This window comes from Syzygium oleosum, unplaced genomic scaffold (genome assembly GCF_021117445.2).
Source record: "Syzygium oleosum isolate NSW1041296 unplaced genomic scaffold, Sole_v2.1 Sole_v2.27, whole genome shotgun sequence".
Lineage (NCBI taxonomy): Eukaryota > Viridiplantae > Streptophyta > Magnoliopsida > Myrtales > Myrtaceae > Syzygium > Syzygium oleosum.
The window spans coordinates 205,130-225,557 of NW_026607511.1; the positions used below are offsets into that span (position 1 = coordinate 205,130).

Consider the following 20,428-nt stretch of genomic DNA (forward strand, 5'->3'; position numbering starts at 1 on the left):
ACCTCTTGAACCTTGTTGTTAGGGCAAAGTGCTATATGATGAGAGCCACCTCTAAAATTCTTCAAGTATGACCACCCGGGTATATCGATGGGAGTGGACGTATGGTATGCATCTTCGAATATCATCCGTGTGATTTACTGTTATTAGCATTTTCGATTGCTAGAAGAGGTGGTCAATTATTTCCTTAGTTGCGGTTGTGATAATAGGAGTATATATACGCAATTTGGGATGAAGAAGGATTGATTTCGTGGTTGCACCACATAGATTTAAAGTTTAGGGAACATTAGGAAAGCACCTCAATATGAGTAAATTATGCAAATGCCCAAGAGATAAAAGTGTATCTATAAATTGGATAATGAATCACAATTATATATGGTTTATTTGATTCCTTAGAAAGTGGCCGACCAAGAACCAAGCACGAAAATGTAGTAATCCATTATATCTTGGTTTTAAAGTCTATGGTGGACACCTGAATAGTTAATGGGATTTAATGACTCATTAAGGTGGCTAATCTTTTTGGGCCTCCTTGTTGTGGTGGAGACGAGCAATACAAGGTAGAGAGAAGAAAAAGGAAAAATAAACAGGAAGAACTAAGAAGGGGACGGAGGAAAGAGGGACATACAGAGAAGAAGATTTTGGGGTTTTCATGGTTATATGAAGCTACATTTTGTCATGTTTGTGAAGCAAGTCGATGCTTCAGGTATGAGGAGATTGAAGAATAAATTGGTATGGAGAGTGAGGACATCAATCACGGTAAGAATTAACAAGTCCTAGCTTGATTCGAGCTCGTTTTCATGGAGAACTGCTTGTCAATATTGTGCTGGACATAGAGACGTGGGCTGCTGAGTGGTATCATGAAGAACTAGACTCGATTTCTTCCTTTGGAAGGCTAGGTTGTAATGGTGGTAAGTGCTATCAAGTGATGTCGCAAGCGTGTATGAGAAATGTGTACAAAATTGATTTGATTTCTGGATCAATTTGAGAGCTACCTCTTCAATGACAGCAATGAAAAAAAAAATGAAAGGGAGGTGCGAGACTTGTATAAATAGGCGTTTGCTGTTATGATTCTGTATTTACAAAAAAAAAAGTGCAATATACAAAACTTTATCTCATCCTATCTAAATCCTTTTATTTAATCTGTTCGACTAGATAGTGCGGACCACCAAATGCAGGCTATAGGAATGAATGAAATGACAATTTCAATTGGTCTACAGAACTCAACTCTTATTATTTTCCTTAAATATCTCATACATTCTAATTTCGAATTAAATATTTCTAACAATGTACAGTAACTTAAACTCTTTTCCAGATAAGCGAAAAATTTTAGATAGCTCATAGGAATTCTTCTGTTTCAATCCCAGCCCCTGATATTGAATGACTCAAGAATAGTTTCCGCAATTATTACTAATACAACCATCAATATTAACTACAAAAACTCAAACACACGTCATTTTAGTCTTATTTGGAATGGAAATGTAAAAAATCGTAGTTGAAATTTCATCAATCAATGGTAGGAGGGCTACTATTGTGGCGAAAACAAAGTACATGGACTAAATTCAAACACTTCAAAAGTACAGAGATCAAAATTAAAAAAATTTTAGAGATTGTAAAATAGGCACCATTTGTCAATATTTGTTGTTGGCTCAGCAATTTCCGGCAATTTTTGAACGGAAGTTTGATGGAATGACTTAAATTGTTGCGGGAGAGTAATAAAATTATAACTGTATAAACAATAAGGACCAAAAACGAGAGTCTCTGAACTATAATGACCAAAAATGAAATTCCCACAAACTTATTTATAACATATCGTTTTAGCTATTATATTAGTAAAGAAAATCGAACAAAAATTCCCCCAAACCTCAAAAAATAAAATTTAGTTTGCCGTAGGAACCAAACACGGTTGCCGCTGGTGTCGGCAACATTTCCCCTGACATTGAATTTCGATGGCTACGTTGCGTAACTCTTCGATCAAGGCTTGGTCGCCAACTGATCATGGTTAAGTGTGACATCAAGAGTTGGTCTCGAGCTCATCCCATGGTGAGGTTACGGTCTAGTGCATAAGCGTGTGAAGAGAGAGAGAGAGAGAGAGAGAGAGAGAGAGAGAGAGAGAGAGAGAGAGAGAGAGAGAGAGAGAGAGGCCGATTTCGAGGCAATGGCAATGGCCAGCCACTGTGATGGCTCGACCACGGCTTGACCACAACGATCATCGACGTGTTAGGACAGCTCCATGCCGGATGTTAGAGTTGTTGCATATATGCAAATGAGATGATTTTTTTCTTTATCTACGGAGTTCATTGCACACACCTAACTGTTGACACATAAATTTTGTCTAGTCATTTAAAATTTAATTGCACGAAAATTAGGAATTAATTTTTAACCCCTAAATAAAAATATTCTCACTAAATTGCGTAATATATAAACATTAGGTGAATCTTCATTAATAGGGTCTATTAGAACGTATTTTTCTTTTTTATTATAAAAAATAATAAAGGAATTAAAAATTTTCAAAAAAAGAAGAAGAAAGAATCGGGCCGCCCCTCCTGAGCCCTCTCACTTCCTTTCTTTCCCTGGCCCATTTCTTTCCCTTATTTTGTTTAATCTTGGCCCATGCCTCATTTTCCTTCTCTATCCTCTCCTCTCTCACGGTGCTTACGGAGGGGAAGCGGAAGCGACAAAAAAAAGGAGAGACGGACCAAGAGAGAGTTTGAGAGTGAATCGAAAAAGGGAGAGCTTTACTCGTTCGCCGGTCGTCCATCTGAGTTGCCGTCGGTCCCCGTCGAGCCTCCAGCCGCCGCGCTTCATCCCGGTCAGCCCCGAACCAGTTAGGTCTTCATCGTCTTCCCCTGTTTTTGGTCCCCCTCCCCTGCCTCTCGGGTGCCGGGCACACCGAGTCTATTCGGTGATTGCTCGACTCCACCAATGGAGGATAGCACCTGTTTTATACTCAAAGAAGCGGTTTCGAGCGTCACATGTCGAACAAAACGCCATGAACCTCGTCAAAATGAGTCATGTAGTTCCCTTTCTTAGTTGACCACCACATGTTTGATAAAATGTCCTAACGAAACCACATTGGTTTTAAAACGCCGAATCAGATTACGTTTCTTTTAGCGTTTCATTGCAAACTAAGATGAACTTGTGACGAAATATGGTCTTTAGGTCTTTGCACTTCATGTTTGAGCCAGAAATCGCCTTGAATCTCAGCCTTAGACCTCTGTTTGAACTAGCACTCCTCCAGTTTGACAAAATGCCCGAGTGAAGGCCGAGACTATTGCCACCAAAATCTGTTCTTGTTATCTACGTTTTATACCTTGTTTGCGCTTGAATCAATGTTTCATGACTGACTTGACGATTTTCCTTTGCTTTTATGCCATGGTTCGCACTTTGTCCGAGTCTGCCGCATGTACGTATTCTCTTGCCGGAGATCTATTCCCCTCACCGGAGATGTGCTCGTGGTTTGAGGCCGCAACCGTTAGCCCTGTATCCCTGTTTCATGTGTGTCTATGCTTTTTTGTTCAGACTTAGAGTCTGTGGTTGGGGCCGAAAGTTGGATGGCCGGAAAATGAGTTTTGGTCGCCGGTGTCGTTTTGTGGCCGGAGTTAGTCGGCGGTTCGGTGGGTGTGGTGGCCGACGGTGAGTGTATGAGCCCGGCGTCGGTCGTTGGTGTTGGCGGCACTCGTCGACGGTCGGAGGGCGAGAAGCAGTCCACGGTGAGCAAAGCGTAAGAGAGAGCCAGCAGGAAGGAGAAGGTGAACAGTAAAAGGGAAATAGAAAAAGAAATATAAGAAAAAGGGAAAAGAAATATAAAATTGGGGTATAATCTAGCTGGGTCGGATCGGTGAATCGAACCGTGTCCACTGGCCCGGTCCGTAGTCCTTTTTTATTTATTGGTAATTAAAAAATAGGGTTAATATTACCAAAAATCCTAAACCATACGTTGTGATTTTACCCGAGCTTTTTTTTACCACTAAAAACCTCAACTGTATTTGGACAATTTTACCAAAACTTTTTACCACCAAAATCCCAAATTAGTATACGTGACAATTTTACTCCAAATCAGTAAACCGTGACAAATTTACTCTAAACTATTTTTTGACACTGAAAAACTCAATTGGTATTCACATGATATTTTACCCCGAACTAATAATTTTTTAATATTATTTTTTATTTTTCGAATTTTTTATTTTTTCTTTTCTTTTCTTTCTTTTTTTCTTCATCTTCAACCTTCTCGGCCGGTCGCGGTCCAGCGACCGCTAGAGGCGTAAGTAAGTGAGGTCGGCCCCGCCGGCCTGCGCGAGGCTCGACCTCGCCGCCGGCGAGGGTCGCCCTCACCGGCGTAGGACGAGGGTTGTCCTTGCCCGCCCAAGCGACGTCGGCCCTCGCCGGCGTCCGGCGGCGTCTCGTCCCGCCCAGGCGGGTCGGCTCGCCGTCGTCGGGCGAGGACGGCTCTCCCGACGCCGGCGAGGCGCCCTCGCGAGCCGGCGAGGTTGACCTCGCCTAAGCGGGCGAGGCGGCCGCGCGGCGAGGGTCGCCCTCGCCGGATCGGCGAGGCGCCCTCGCCCGACGCAGCGAGGTCGCCCTCGCCATCCGGCGAGGCGCCCCGCCCGACTCGGCGAGGTCGCCCGACGCCGGCGAGAGGCCTGCTGCCGGCGGCGGCCGACTCGCCGCCTCGCCGGGCCGCCGCTGTGCGTCCGGCCAAAGGTTGAAGATGAAGAAAAAAAAAAAGAAAAGAAAAACAAAATAATTAATAAAAATTCGAAAAATAAAAAAAAATATTAAAATTTTAGTTCGAGGGTAAAATTGTCACATGTACTGGGTTTGGGTTTTTTGTGGTATGTTCGAGGTAAAATTGTCACAGTACCAGGTTTGGGATTTTTGGGTACCTTCGAGGTAAAAAAAAAATTCGGGGTAAAATTGTCACACGTGTCTGCAGTTTGGGTTTTGGTGGTAAAAAAGTTCGGATAAAATTATCACACGTGTACCTGGGTTTAAGGAGTTTGTAAGTATTAACCTAAAAATATTAAAATATTAAGAAATATTAAGAAATTAAAAAATAGTAAAAAATTCTGAAAAATCCAGAAAAATTGGGAAAGGTTTAGAAATTAGTTTTTGGGTTAATTTCATTAGATCTTAGTGTTAATTTTATTCTAGACTTAGTATAAAAAATAGAAAAAATGTGAAAACCTTCGAAAATTGTGTCAAAAAATTGAATAAGTACCATAGGATTTTTGATTGCCCTTTTTTTAGAGACAATGTTAGGGCGCTAGTTGCATACTTTTATTATGATTATTTGATTGCACACTTTTAATATATGGTTGCTATTTTCCATTTTTAGCATGGATAGGATGAACTTTAGGATTTTCGTTAGGCTCCCCTGACGCGTTAGTTAACAAATAGTCAAGTTTAGGTACCGAAAGGGCATTAGTTAGAGTGTAATCAAGTCCTCAATCTTTAAAATCTCTGGTTGCGTACCTATCGTGACGATACTCCCACGTCTCGATTCGGGTTTCTAGCCAACCCTTGATAATGGCTGGTGGTGACTCCTATTGAATTCATAGAATTGGAAAACCACATCGCACGAGGTATGACGTTAGGGAGTGCCTCCGTCCTTGGATTGATGAGCCTTTTGGTTTGTCCTTTGAACAAATCAACCGATGTTCAAGTCCACTGATAAATGCCTACCTATAGACATATATTTCTCCCCGATCGGGATGGGAAGGTCGCGACACTAACCTTCCTAAAATCGCATCTGCACACTAGGATTTAACATCACAAGCATCATGTGTAATATAGTTTGATGTTGAATCTTGACCAACTCGACAGCCTCCCATCATTAAATTTTCCCAAACGAAGTGGCAACATGCCATTAAATTGCGGATTATTAATTGATCACGTAACCCAGGCAATGGATTGATCATATCGTATACAGTGGCACGGGAAATGAAGAGAATCGTGCACATAAGCAAATTCATCAAATTTTACGTGGTTACTCGGTGGAAATAGGGAGACTCTAACTCCGTACATCCACTTTGTATGATATATATTATATATATTGATGTAAATAAACAATTATGGATAATAGGTATGGGTAGGTACATTACTTAGAGAAATATACATGCCATTCTAATAGTGAAAGTGTCCCAAAATAAACGACAAATTAACTTTGTTACATCCTATACTCCTCTGTTTGGTTTCGTAACTCGCCTTGATCGAATATAATTCCTTGATCGCCTCGGTCACGTCCATCCGGTCTCGCGGTGATTCCATCGAGCATGCAACTCCAACTTTTAACATGGAAGCCGTGCAATGTTGAATCATTATCTCCTGTTGTTGATCACCAGCTTCACTGAAAAGCCTCAAGTCCATGACATCCGTTGCTAGGTGGGGAAGAGCCATTTGGACAAAGCTATGAAGGTTAAAATGGGGCCCAAAGGCCTTTTCAGTGGGTCTCTTCCCAGTGAACATCTCCAATAATAAAATGCCATAACTGTACGCATCCCCAAGTGTGGAAGCTTTATGTCCCATGCCATATTCTGAAAATTTTCATTAAGACATTAAATAGGGATACACACTATACTTTTTCTCATAAATAATTATATAGAAAAGAAAATCCTAAATCATACGGTATTTTATATTTCAAAAAAGATTATTGGATTTTAGTCGGAAAGCATCAACTGCAGGTAAATGACATTTTAGGATATTGGATGTCATCAAATTACAAAGTGCACCAAAGATCAGTAATAGCATATGGTCTTTTCTATCTCCAAAACAACTTAGTGCACCAAAAAATTGCGACATGTTTCCTAAACAAATTGACTAAACGTTAGGATTGAGTTTGTCCCTAAGTGGGGTAAGTATGAAAACAAAAAAGAAGAATATATATGGGAAAGGCCAGGGGGGAAATTATTTAATGAACTTACTATAGATATATTGAATCAAATTTGAATCATCAGATTTGATGGATATGGTAGATGGATTTATATTTAACTATATTTTGTGTTAATATGCTCTAAACTTGACTATTTCTTGAAGTTTTGGGAGAGTGAAAGTTAAATAGAGCCCATGGTCTTTTGACTTGAATTTCATGTCATCTAAACATACCTTTCAAATATAGAGTTACAGGTCAAGTCAACAGGAAACAGTCCACGGTAAGGAGTCAATAACCTATTGTCCAGCCATCATGTCAAGTCATACTACGAAAGAATCAAAAGTTCTCATCAATTTCTCATATTGTAATTGATTCTATGACGATATTAGACACAGTCCAATTTCATAGTATGAACATAATATGAGATAAAATACGAATTATAGGAAGAAAATGCGAATACAAAATGATACGATACGCTTAATCGGTTGTTTAGTGACAAAGATTAACAAGTTTTCACTCAAAATATTTCCATTTATTAATCAAAATTGCATTGCTATATTCTCATGTTGATTTAAATTATGATTACGAGATGCTAGGATTATTCTTTTTGTACACAAAGCTATGAATGTTCTTTTTTTGCAAAAGATTATTAATAGGAGAAAGGGGAAATTGTGTTATGAGAAAGAGCTCTCAGAGCATACAAAGGACTACATAACATAAAGGATTATGGTTTATTCAACACTTTTAACGTAAGAGATCGCTTACGTTGCTTACAAGCCAGGTCCGAACCGAAAACTAATCAAGAAAAGATGACCGATTCAAACAACAGAAAATATATGTTGCCTCATGAGAATTTTATTCGTATTAGAATCTCTCTTTCCTTCCTTGAACTTTGTCATCACTTGTCACTTATTTTTTCATAAAACAACGTATCCTCAAGATAGACTTTGAAATGTGAAGCCAATGAAGAAGCATGAGAGAATTTGTTTGCTTACCAGGAGGCACGTAACCAATGGATCCTTTGACTGCTGTTGAAGTTGAACTGCCCTGGTCCTGAACCCCTGCGGCTTCGGCAGTCATTGTGGAAATGATTTTTGCAAGGCCAAAATCTCCAACTCGAGCCACCATGTTGTTGTCCAGAAGCACATTACTCGGCTTTAGATCTCCATGGACGATTGCTGGAAAACAACCTGTGTGGAGATATTCGATCGCGGAAGCTATGTCAATGGCGATGTTTAACCTCTGCACTAGTCTCAGATTTCTTGATTCGCTACGCTCATCATCTCGTCCTATGGTCCTAGGGTGCAGCCACTCCTCCAAGCTCCCATTAGCCATGAACTCGTATATAAGAGCTTTGAAGTCATTGCCATGAAAGTCGACGCTCGAACAGACGCTTAGTATCTTCACGAGGTTTCGGTGTCTAATGGTTCCTAGTGTTCGACATTCTGAGACAAAGCTCCTTGAAGCACCTCTTTGTGTTAAATTGAGCACCTTCACTGCCATAGTGGCACCGCCGTCAAGAATCCCTTTATAAACCGTGCCATATCTCCCTTTACCAATCAAGTTGGTCTCGGAGAATCTATCAGTAACTCTCAAGAGTACTTCATAAGAAATCCTCAAGAATTGCTGCTCGAAGGATAATGACGTCAAGGCATCGGTTCTCGTATGCTTCTTTTTGTGGAAACGGAAGATAGACAAGAACAACAAAGCTACACATGATAAACTGACAGCTACCACAGATATCACTATGGCCTTGGTTGAAGAAGACATGTTAGAGCTTGGTGATTTACAAAGAGGAAGCTTCAGACCTGGAGCACCTCCACAGAGGCCCCCATTTCTAGAAACAGATACAGCACTTGCATTAAGAAAAACTCCACCCTCTGGGACTTGCCCTTCTAGTTCATTGAAGGAGATATTCAAGTACTTGAGCAGTGAGAGCTCTGCAAGAAAGCTCGGGATTGGACCAGAAAAATTATTATTGGAAAGATCCAGCTCTTCTAGACCCCGTAATGCGTGTAAAGCTTGGGGGATTTGACCATGAAAAGAATTAGCTTCTAAGTGAAGCCGTTCCAATCTCAAGCAGCCGCCGATGGAGGCCGGAATTAAGCCGGTCAATCTATTGTATGACAGATCTAATTCGCCGAGATTTATTAGAGACCCAACTTGCAATGGAAGAGATCCACTTAAATTATTATGCGCTAAATTGAAGATGATCGACAACGAAGAAAGAACCAAGACTTCCATCGGAATCAAGCCACTTAGATTGTTGTTTGATAGCTCGAGCTTGATTAGTTGCTTGCAGTTGCCGAGGCTTTGTGGTATGTAGCCTTGGAAATTGTTGGATTGAAGGTGAAGGCTATTTAACAACGTCATGTTACCAATTGAAAACGGTATCTCTCCCGTAAACATGTTTCCACTCAAATCAAGTTCTTGCAAGCTGTAAAGTGCTCCGATGGAATTGGGAATGCGATCGGTTAGAAAATTATTCGATAAATACAACTCAGACAAGTTGAAGAGATTGCCGAGGGCTAAAGGAATAGTTCCATGGATCCGATTCCCTGACAATGAAATTTCTTCAATGATGGTGGAGAGATTGGAGATGGATCTCGGCAACGATCCGTGAATCAAGTTCGAACCCACTTCGATAACTTGTAAGTTGGAACAATTAGCTAAAGAAGAAATAAAGCTTAAGTCATCCTGCAACTGGTTATCAGCCAACACTATAAAGGTGAGGCCCTCTAGCCTTCCGAGATTTTTCGGTATGGGCCCATGGAAACTATTATTGGCAAGGTAAACTTCCTGAAGGCCTGTGGCATTCGTTAAGGACGGCGGAATTGTCCCAGTGAGCATGTTAGAGGCGGCTCCAAGGAAATAGAGAGAAGGAAGAGTGGTGCCGATATCAGAGGGAAAGCTTCCCCATAACTGGTTCTCAACAACAGAGAAGACTGAAAGGCCAGAGATGTTAAAAATCCCTGGTGGAATCTCACCGGTTAGTTTGTTGGATGATAGTTGGAACATTACCAACCTCTCGAGTTTGGACAATTCCTTAGGTATTTCTCCATGCAACGAATTTATTTCCAGGGAGAGATATTGTAGCAGCGAGAGATTTCCGATTGACGGAGGAATAGGACCTACAAGACTGTTCATAGACAAGCCCAAGCCTTTAAGCCTTGGTAAAGAACCAAGATTGGCATGAATTCCCTCCACAAGTTGGTTTTCCATGAGATTTAGGATCCTGAGGTTCGAGCAGAGGGAAAGATTGGAAGGTATCGACCCGCCAAATGAGTTTTTCTCAAGTATGAGATGACGGAGCCGAAGCAAGTTGCCGATCTGTGATGGGATTTCACCGTGGAAGCTGTTGTTTTGCAAATCCATGTCCCTCAGGAAAGAGAGGTTACCTATGTGAGGAGATAGGAAGCCTCCCAAGCCTTGTGATCCCAGGAAAAGGGACGTGACCCTCCCAGGATGTCTTTTGCTGCACAAAATACCTTGCCACTCACAGTGATTGGTAGAATCGTTCCAAGAGCTCAAGACTCCAAATGGATCTTCGTCTATAGCGTTTCTGAAGGATGTTAACGCGAGCCGATCTGTTTGGTTTTGCGAGCAAGCGCCAGGGCTAGGGATTGAGCTGCACCACCACAAGAGGGCAAAGTTGAGCATAAGAAACAGTAGTTTCCCCATCTCCATCATTGATCCACTTTCAGTCTTAGCTGCATTTAACACCTCGGTCCTGCGCACAATTCAATTATTGACTGATTCCACTAAGGGAAGTACTATAGACTTAACCGAACTTTCTGTGGTCCTCAATCTTACATCGTTTATCTTGAAGATATATGGACGTACTCTGCGGTTTCAAAGAACGTACACTCTATGCTTTGAAGCCCATGAAACAATAGAAATTATAGGGTGTAAAGTGTGGCAACATAAACGAATATTGTTATTAATATTTTAGACACACTAAGGCTATTTTATAAATTTCGCAAGATAAATAATGTGGCATATTGTTATTCCAATATCAACTTAGTATCTTATATTTGGAGCAAAATATAGTTACAATGGAGAGAATAACTTTTGAAAGTAAGATCCAAACATCGGGAAGCTTTTTCCGTCTCACTTTTAAATACGCCGTTGAGAGAACTAGTCATTTTCCTTGAAAACGATTTTCCACCAAAAATCTTTCTCAATCAACTAAGTTTTTTTTTTTCAGAAGCAATATTAATTCCCCTTTCCTGGTTAGATATTAGATAAGGAAGCCTATGGAGAACGACTTGGCATCACTCCCATCTATTCTCACTCTCTCTCTCTCTCTCTCTCTCTCCTCTTGTCGTAATATTATTTTGTGTCTGTTTTTCTTTTTCCCTTTCATGTTCAATCTTGAGCGCATGCAGCAAGTACGGTAGGGTAGTATTGATGATTTTCCAGGTAAACTATTGTTTAACTCAACTTATGTGGAGCACTCCGTCAGAATTAGCATAAGTTTGGAATGAATATAATTAAATCATAATAAGTCGTAATTTAGGCTCTCGTAGGTTGTATATTTTAATCACTTAAAAATGCATAATATATATATATATATATATATATATATATATATATATATATAATGGTTTGTTCGATATTTAATCGTTACTCTGCCGGTACATCCAAAATCAATCAACTAAATGAAGTATCATTTTAAACAAGGGCAAAAGCCAGCAAAAATCTCAAACTATGTCCACTATGACACATTTATTCTAGATTTTTTTCTGTGATACCAAAAATCCCAAACTTGTACCTGTGTGACACATTTATCCTCCGTCAAGGTTCCTTCAATGAGCACCATTAAAAATCTACTTACATAGATGCTGGAAAGCAAACGTTGTTGATGATGCCCACGGGCTTCAGTGAAATAAAAATGACGTTATTTTGGCCGAAAAATCATTTGATGAAACCTTGGCAAAAGGTAAATTTGTCAAGTAGATACAAGTTTGAGGGTTTTTTATGTCACAAGAAAAAGTTAAGGGTAAATGTGTCACAGTGGGCATAGTTTGGGGTTTTTAATGTTACAAAAAAAAGTTGAGGATAAATGTGTCACACCCCAACTTTCAATTTTCTTAAAGATCTTGTTAGTAAGACTCTTACAGTCTATGTGAGTAAGTCTTCTTGTAACAAGGGGAACACCCAAGTATCTGATATAGAGGGTACCTGTGGAAAAATGTGTGTGGTCCAGTATAAGGAGCTTCTCATCTTTGTTTAACCAAGAGAAAAAGATTTGGCATTTGTCAGGGTTAAACCGCAGTCCAGTGAGAACTGCAAATTCGTCGAGGGCATCCATAAGGCAAAGGATGGAATCTACATCTCCATGAGCAAATAAGAACAAATCATCTGCACAGCATAAGTGAGTAATCCGTTGTGTTTTGCAGCGCTAGTGATACTTGAAAGCAAAGGCAGCGACTTTCGCACTAATAATTCAATTGAGAAGTTCCATGACCAGGACAAATAAGTACGACGAAAGAGGATCACCTTGGCGTAGTCCATTAGTACTATTAAAATAGCCAGCCTGTTCGCCATTGAAGTTCATTGAGAACCTCGGTGTAGTGATGCACTCGAATATCAGATCAATCAAGTATTGAGGTGTATCTATAGCTTTAAGAACCCCAAGAACTGCATCCCATTTTACCATGTCATAAGCCATCATGAGATCAATCTTTATTGCCACACGTTTACCTTTGTCTCCCTTATGGTAATTGTGCAAGAGATCTTGGCACAATAGAATATTCTCCGCGATCTGTCGTCCGATGATGAAAGCAGTTTGGTTAAGGCCAACGATTGACGGAAGCAAGCAACTAATTCGCTCGGTGAGTAGCTTAGATATGATCTTGTATATGATATTATAGCAAGAGAAGGATCTGAACTCCTTGAGGTAGGATGGATTTTGGACCTTTGGTATAAGCGAAATCAAAGTGGAATTTATAGATTTCAACATTCTTTTTGATGAGAAGAATTCCATGATGGCATCTTCGATGTCCTGCCCTATGATGGGCCAAGCGCATTTATAGAATAGACTTTTAAATCCATCTAGACCCGGAGCTTTAAAGTCTTTGAAACCCTTTAAGACTCTAAAGATATATGATCTCTAAAGTGCAGGAAAGGTGACAAGAGCATTGACATCGTCATGGAATAAAGAAGCATATCTCTCATATGGAGACATCTTCATGGAATAGACTCTGAAGATATGAGTTATGCAGGGCGTCTACAGTTAACCAAGTCGGTCCTCATCTCCATCTGCACCTATTGGATGCAAATGTTCTTACTCCCAAAACAAACAATATACGATGTTGAGAAGAGGATCCGTCAATTTCTATGGGCAGGTAATACAGCAAATCATGGATCGCACAAGGTGGCATCGCAGGTAGTTTGCTCACCTAAAAGGGAAGAAGGATTAGGATTGCTCGATTTGAAATTATGGAACAAAGTATTGTTATGCTGCATGTTGTGGAACCTCATCAATCGTCCATCCTCTTTCCTTTGGTTCATAACACCAAATGCAGAGGCACTCCAATTATGCAGATCAACATTACGGGCAGTATGGCTTGGAGTTGGCGATGTCTCCTTAAATTACGACATGTTTTAACCTCGATTATCCATAGCTCTAGGTACTGTTGCCGAGAAATTTATGATGAACTCAAACATGCGGGACCGGTTGTGGAGTGGTATGATCTAATTTGGACCAGCGGTATTAGCAAACACAATTTTATTGGCTGGCTCATTTGTAGAACAGACTAACGAAGGTAGAAATCGTCGTCCAATGGAGGACCTCAATTGATATCTAGTGTAACTTCTGTAGGGCCGGTATAGAAGACAGAACACATTTATTCTTCCAGTGTGAGTGGACAGGCAGCTTATGGCGCAGTATCCTTGCACAACAGGGGATTAGGCGTCCTTTGGGAGGATGGAATGAGGAACTTCAATGGATGATTGGGGCAACAAAGGGCAAAGATTTGGCGATTAGACTCCTTAAGGTACCCTTTCTAGCAACCATTTATGGCATATGGATGGAGTGCAACCGAAAATAGTTTCAAAACAAGTCAATTGATATTCATATTATTTTGGCCAACGTGCGTAAAAATGTAAGAGGTAGAGTGAACATTGAACCTTCTCAAACAAATGTTGTATTGGCTACTATATGGAGACTTCCTATCTCCATCTTTTGGAACTATTAGCACCATTTGTAATGCAAGGGGATATCCCTAAGCTGCTGTACTTCATTCGTTCTATAATACTGACATTTTGCACCCAAAAAAAATGTCACATTGGGCATAGTTTTGGATTTTTTTATGGCTTTTTTCCCAAAAAAAAACTGTTATCGGGCATGTTCATTTTGCAAAAAATCGACATTGGGGAAAATGTTTTCTTAAAACGGTTACTCGTACTTATAAAAATGCATTGACGAAAATATCTCAACTCTGAACACAAATGTTTTGACTAATGAATAATTTTTTTTACGATAGTAATAAATTCCGTTGACTAATTATTGATAGTCCATTTAACTAATTATTGAGACCCGAGAGATGATGGTTCAAAGCTGTGTAGGTGGGGAGTGAGAGAGAGGTGGTGGCGTGATGGCCTCTCGTTCTATCAAAACCTCCAGTGCTGTTATTGGGTAGAGAGACATTTAATGAGACCTCTCCTTCTTCAATGAGAGAGCCCACAGCCATGAATAGCCTGAGATTGTAGTTTCACCATCATTGATCCGACTTCACAATGCCTGGATGCAGAACTTGAGCGTGCCGGACTTAAAAAAAGTACGATCCGGCGACGCCGTTTTTTTTTCTTCCGGCAATTTAGTCGCTCCAGTACATTTGGCCTCCATTACGAATGTAAACGGTGTTAAACCACAGAAAGTGTGCGATCTAGCCACTGGCCATCGACCTACTTTGGTGATCAAAGCTTGAAAATGGATTGAGAGAGTAAATAAGTGCGCGATCTCTACTAAGGGAATGAGTCCGATTGAAAACTTATAAGAAGCCCGCTCAAGAAAAAGTCAATCGAAGGCCATGGAGACGAAGACTGAAGACCGAACAAATTGGTGCCTCATATTCCCCATCCATTACGTGAAGATTGGGAAGACTGGACATAGCATTGAATGCGTCGTGTAAGCAGACGATGAAAATCATTTGTGTGATTTACTATCATTAGCATTTGTAATCCCAAAAAGAGGTGGGCAATTACTTGTTCAGTCCATAATTTGCTTACTCGACATTGAGGTTAGCTCACTAATAGTGTTTGCAGGCTGAAATTTTGACACCTAATGACATGTCGGCGTTCATACGAGACACCACGAGATTGTGTTAATAAGAAATATTTATGCGATTTGGGATAAGACGGGTTGATTTCGTGATTGCACCATGTAGATATAATGTGCAGCGAACATCTGAAAAGTATCATATCTACGTAAATTATTTAAATGCCCAAGAAATAAAAATGAATCCATAAATTGAATAATGAATAACAATTTTATATGGTTTCTTTGATTTATAGAAAGTGGCGGGCCAAGAGCCATGCATATTATATCTTGTTTTAAAGTCTATGATATGTTCACTAGAAGTTTTAAAACTTGTCATGAAAGTGCAATTTAGTCCTAAAACTTGCATAAAATAAAATTAAGTCATAAAACTTGTTAAATTGGTATAATCGAATTCTTTTGTTAACTTCGTCCAACTTGACTAACGGAAAATATTGACTTGGCTTTTTTTAATAATATCTCTCTCATACGTGGCGATGACGTGGTCAAATCAAGAAAATAAGGCTAAAACGACATCGTTTTGGCTCAAATTTGATTTTTAATATAAAATTTATTTAACTTCAATTTAAAAAATAAGCTAAATTAAAAAAAGAGGGGGAGTGAGACAGGTGGTGAAGGCTGCAACGGCAAGGTTGCAGCCCTTGCCGCTGCCGCCCCACTCTCGCCGGAAAGGGATGGTTGGCGGGGGTTGCTAGGACCCGACTAAGTGCCAGCGACCCTTGCCAACCGCAGGCAAGGGCTTGCAAGCCCTCACCAGATAGAGCGAGGGTCGCCGACCCTCGCGCTGATCTGGTCGAGGGTCGACGACCCTCACTCTATCTGGGGAGGGTGGGAGGGTCAGGACCCTTGCTTACGGTCGGCGAGGGTCGCTAGCCCCTGGCTGGGGCCCAGCGGCCATCCCCCACCCTCGCTTGTTGAGGGTGGGGTGGTAGTCCCTTTTTTATTTATTTTAAATTTAGCTTATTTTTAAATTGAATTTAAATAACATTTATTAAAAATTAGATTTTGGCAAAACAACATCGTTTTAGCCACATCATCGTCGCATAGGATATTAAAAATATTTAAAAAAATCACGTCAGCATTTTTTGTTAGTCAAATTGGACGGAGTGAATAGAAAGACTCAATTTTAACCAATTTGATAAGTTTTAGGACTTGATTACACTTTTAGGAATTCCACTGCTCATATTCCTAAAGTCTATGGGGGGCCACTTTGGACAGTCAAGTGGATTTCATGACTCGTTAAGGTGGCTAATCTATTTGGGTCTCCTTTCTGTGGTGGAGACAAGCAAGACAAGGAGAGACAAGAAAAAGGGAAAAGAAATAGAAAGAACCAAGAAGGGGACGGAGGAAAGAGGGACAAAGTGAGACAGGTGGTGAAGGCCGCAGCGGCGAGGCTGCAGCCCTTGCCGCTCCCATCTAACATGTAAAGATGATTAATATATCAAGATAAAAATAACCTTTAAAAGGGTCGCCGACCAATATATGTAGAGGGTCGACGACCCTCACTCTATCTGGGGAGGGTGGGAGGGTCGGGACCCTTGCTTGCGGTCGGCGAGGGTCGCTAGCCCCTGGCTGGGGCCCAGCGGCCATCCCCCACCGTTGCTTGTCGAGGGTGGGGCAAAAGAAATCAAAACTTATAGTTATAGTGTAGAGAGAATAATTTTCTCTTAGAAATAGGAAGTAAATGTTTGGAATTTACTTCTACCTCGACTAGCAACATCGGTCAAATAATCACAATTGGCCTGTCCGTGGATGAATGTGGCTACCGGAGACTAGAGCTTGGTCGTAACGTCTCAACTTTGGCCCTAAATAAATAAGAAAATAAATTTATCAAGATTTTCTTATCTAGATATACCAGACAAAAAAATACAATCTTGTCACTTATTTTCCATTAAACAATTTCACTGAAACGGATTGAATATCATGTTAACATACGAAGGACGAAGTCAATGATTATTATTTTTTTAACATGCATGCGCAGTTCTACGGATGAATGCTAGAATCAAGATTTGCCAATGAAATAAATAAAAAATTATCATTTCAAGATTTTTAACAGATTGAACGATTCTGTCTTGAGCTCTTTCTTTTTTATTCTCCAAATGAAAGAACGGACTTATTACGCCGAACCAATAGTCAAGATTTCTAGAGCTTACACAACACTTCTCCAAATTATATATTAATCTTTTCATCCACCTAGTCATATACAACAACGTCGTATCGATTCCGACAACTGACTCCACGAGCGTAAAACTCACAAATCAGAATTCACCGACCCCAATTTTGGCGTGTTCTTGTGTCTAAATTTTTAAAACAACGTAATGTGAGACTAAGTGAAAATTCATTTTTGGTGGTTATCCCAGCACATAAATCCTCGGGGAAGAATTTTCCAGCTGCGACCAGTCCACGACCTTTCTAGATGCGACCAGTCTATGACCTTTCTAGAGTACTAGGCTGCTATATGGATCGAAATAGAAAACAAAGTTAGGCAATTTTGACCGGTGCTTATCGACACCTAGTTGATTAATTAGAGATTATATACTAACTTGGTCAACTAAAGGAGTTCAATTCATCAATGCATAAAATCCATCGACGAATATACCGCCAAGTCCAAACTATTAAATAATATCGGTCCCATATTTTAATCTTGATTCCATGAATGATCAGCTTATTGACCAGAACGTATCGTTATAAGGTCCAGACGGCCATTGCTATGTACTACATACAATCAATAGAAACAGCAAATACAATTGAACTCAAGAGTAAAATGCGTAATAGAGATCATGCTTAGCTTCTCTTTCACAGTATGATGAGGCTTCAATGGGATAGTGATGTGCTCGAGAGCATAGAGCTGAGGAGGTTAGATCAAGGATCGAAATTCCTTCACTTGAAAAATAGAAATTGAAAGAAAAAGAAAAAATAATTACTGAAAGAGGTTAGCTTTTTCTTCAGTAAATAGATTTACCTTCATCATTCATATGACGTTATTTAATTTTGGTGCGTCTAAAGCTCTTGCCTCATCATAATGGGGCATTATTTTGACATAATAGTGAGTCATCCAACATACAACTTTTTGTAATTCAATAAGGCTTTTGGCCTACGTAGTTTCCGGGAGGATCGTAGTTACAAGTGACCAAAGTACCACCCGTCGCACATTGGGCCTTTGCGCATCCGAGTCGAACCGAGTTGCGCCACACCACCTGAGTGTAATGGCCACATACCTTCCCCGGTGCACATGAGTTGGAATTGTAGTCGTAGTCGGGCTTTTCCCCGACCCACATGTTCACCGCTCCTGTGCCAGTAAGATCGGGGGACGCCCATGCGAGATTCTCCCCGTAGGGTCCACCTGAATGAACGAGTCACGTGCAATCGCTGGCATGCTTGTTAGCGTAATCCCTGGCATAGCCAGCCACGCCCTCGTCCCATGCCATCGGGCCCACTCCTACCTGAGAACGGGCCGCATTGTGGGCTGCGACATAGTCTTGGGGTGAGCCCTGGGCGATGGACAAAGGGATCAGCGCTACGGTTAGTGCGATGAGGAAAATAAGCTGTAGAGGAGCTGTCATACGGGAACTCATGTTGTGAGAGGCCAAAAGAAATTTGGCGAAGGAAGGATCTTAGTTGATTGATGAAGAGATAAGCAAAAGCTAAAAGGGTATTTATAGGGTGATCGTGTGGAAAAATCTGTGCATGGAAAAGTCGAATGTTCAAACCAGGCCACGAAGACTAGAGAGTTGCCCGTCAAATTGATTGATGAACGAATGTCACCTTGATGTGATTATTTTCATACTCTGTACATCGTTAATTAAGGTAGTATCATCAATGATGCCCTCGTCTTCTTATATGTTTTTTCTTTTCTTCTTTTAATTTATGCTATAGATATTCATTGGACACATTAGAAGGTAAGTTATCTTGAAACTCTTTTCTCTCTTTCCACACTTTTATTGTAAATCCTTTACCTCCGAAGATATTATAGACATTGACAAAGCAATAGTCGGCAATTGAAATTATGGTGAATAGATATTGAGGCTAGAGAAATGCTAAATGTACTAAGAATATGCATTAAATCCACTTCATTAAATGATTCATAGAGTTTCCATTGGTGGATTGAAGGAAGCCTATAACCTTATTTTGAGTCCTCGCACTTTGATTTCCCTTTGATTTATCTCCAAGTGTATTATCGCATCATCTAATTAAGAAAATGTTTATGCAATGGTAACATTCCTAACATCACTAGCTAGTTGAGCTCTCCCCCTTGCCCTAATATGGAGGGGAAAAGGGGGTCTAGTCCCAATCCCCAAGTCAATTATGGTCTCATCCATTCTTAGAGATGGCAATTACAATATTGCAGACCATTCATTCACATGAACTCTATAAGAGATGAAAGATCAAATATAGAGGTTGAAACCTAAGTACGAACTGATAAGATACATTTAATTAGACCTTATCACTGGGTAGGTTCGGTACGAACTTCTAGGGGCCTTGCCCAAAACCCAAATTGGTAGGTTTTATTGATGTGCATGTGGGTCGTCAAATCCATGATTAGGTCTACATTTCACATGTACATTAATATCAATGAATGCTAACTGAATCATTAAAATTTTTAACAAAAGTTATAGATTATGTGTTTTGATGTAAATGCAAATTAGCAAGGATTAGAATGCGAGTGGGCCAGCCCAATCCCCTTGCCGTGATGCCACATCATCACCACGCCCCCAAGTCGAGTTCTTCTCTCGATAATGCTTGCTTTGTAAAATGGACTTCCCCTAAATCAAGGGTTATTAAGAGCTAGGAAAGAAAAAAAAAAAGGCTAGAAAATGATGTATTATTAGAGAACTCTCGAAATATTTCCGTTTTCATTTATGTAGAGATTTCATTGAATATAAACCTGAAAAGAAAATATGAATATCGGTGACATAGCTGATATAGTCTTCTAATTTACTTTATGATGGTTGAAAACCTCGATCTCCTTAATCATCTCGCCGTATAGTTAGGCATTGACTGAGAATGCATGTCATTTGTGCATAAGGAAAGAGACAAAGTAAGATCACCGCCGCTGAAAAACTGTTGCCTATTTGAGGGGTGAGCATAGTCGGAGTGGGCAGTTTCCAACCTAAAATTGAAAATCCACCCATTAAGGACCGGTTCTGAAAAATTGGAATCGTTAACCGTATATTGGTTTCGTGGAACCGGTCCCACCAAGTTTCACGCGACACCCTGCCGCAACGTCCTTGCCTGGCCGAGTCACCTACAACAAACCCAATGACTTCTAGTGCTCCACC

At 40.4% G+C, this 20,428-nt stretch overlaps 1 protein-coding gene and 1 pseudogene across 3 annotated transcripts in view; both read right to left on the reverse strand.

The window, feature by feature from the left end:
* LOC115665015 (putative receptor-like protein kinase At3g47110) overlaps positions 1-10,826 on the reverse strand; it is a 55,861-nt gene extending 45,035 nt beyond the window's left edge. The window contains exons 1-2 of one of the 3 annotated variants that reach the window (XM_030590174.2): positions 7,861-10,822; positions 5,981-6,530 (exon numbers count right to left, since the gene is read on the reverse strand). In XM_030590174.2, coding sequence (XP_030446034.2) covers positions 6,121-6,530; positions 7,861-10,555 — 3,105 coding nt within the window. In that variant the 5' untranslated portion in view covers positions 10,556-10,822 and the 3' untranslated portion in view covers positions 5,981-6,120. Of the gene's footprint in view, positions 1-5,980; positions 6,531-7,860 lie in introns of those variants that run through there. The other 2 variants (XM_056303337.1, XM_056303336.1) reach the window with 2 other exon arrangements.
* Positions 10,827-18,069: 7,243 nt separating this feature from the next.
* LOC115662377 (pathogenesis-related protein 1-like) lies at positions 18,070-18,783 on the reverse strand (annotated as a pseudogene).
* Positions 18,784-20,428: the final 1,645 nt, after the last annotated feature.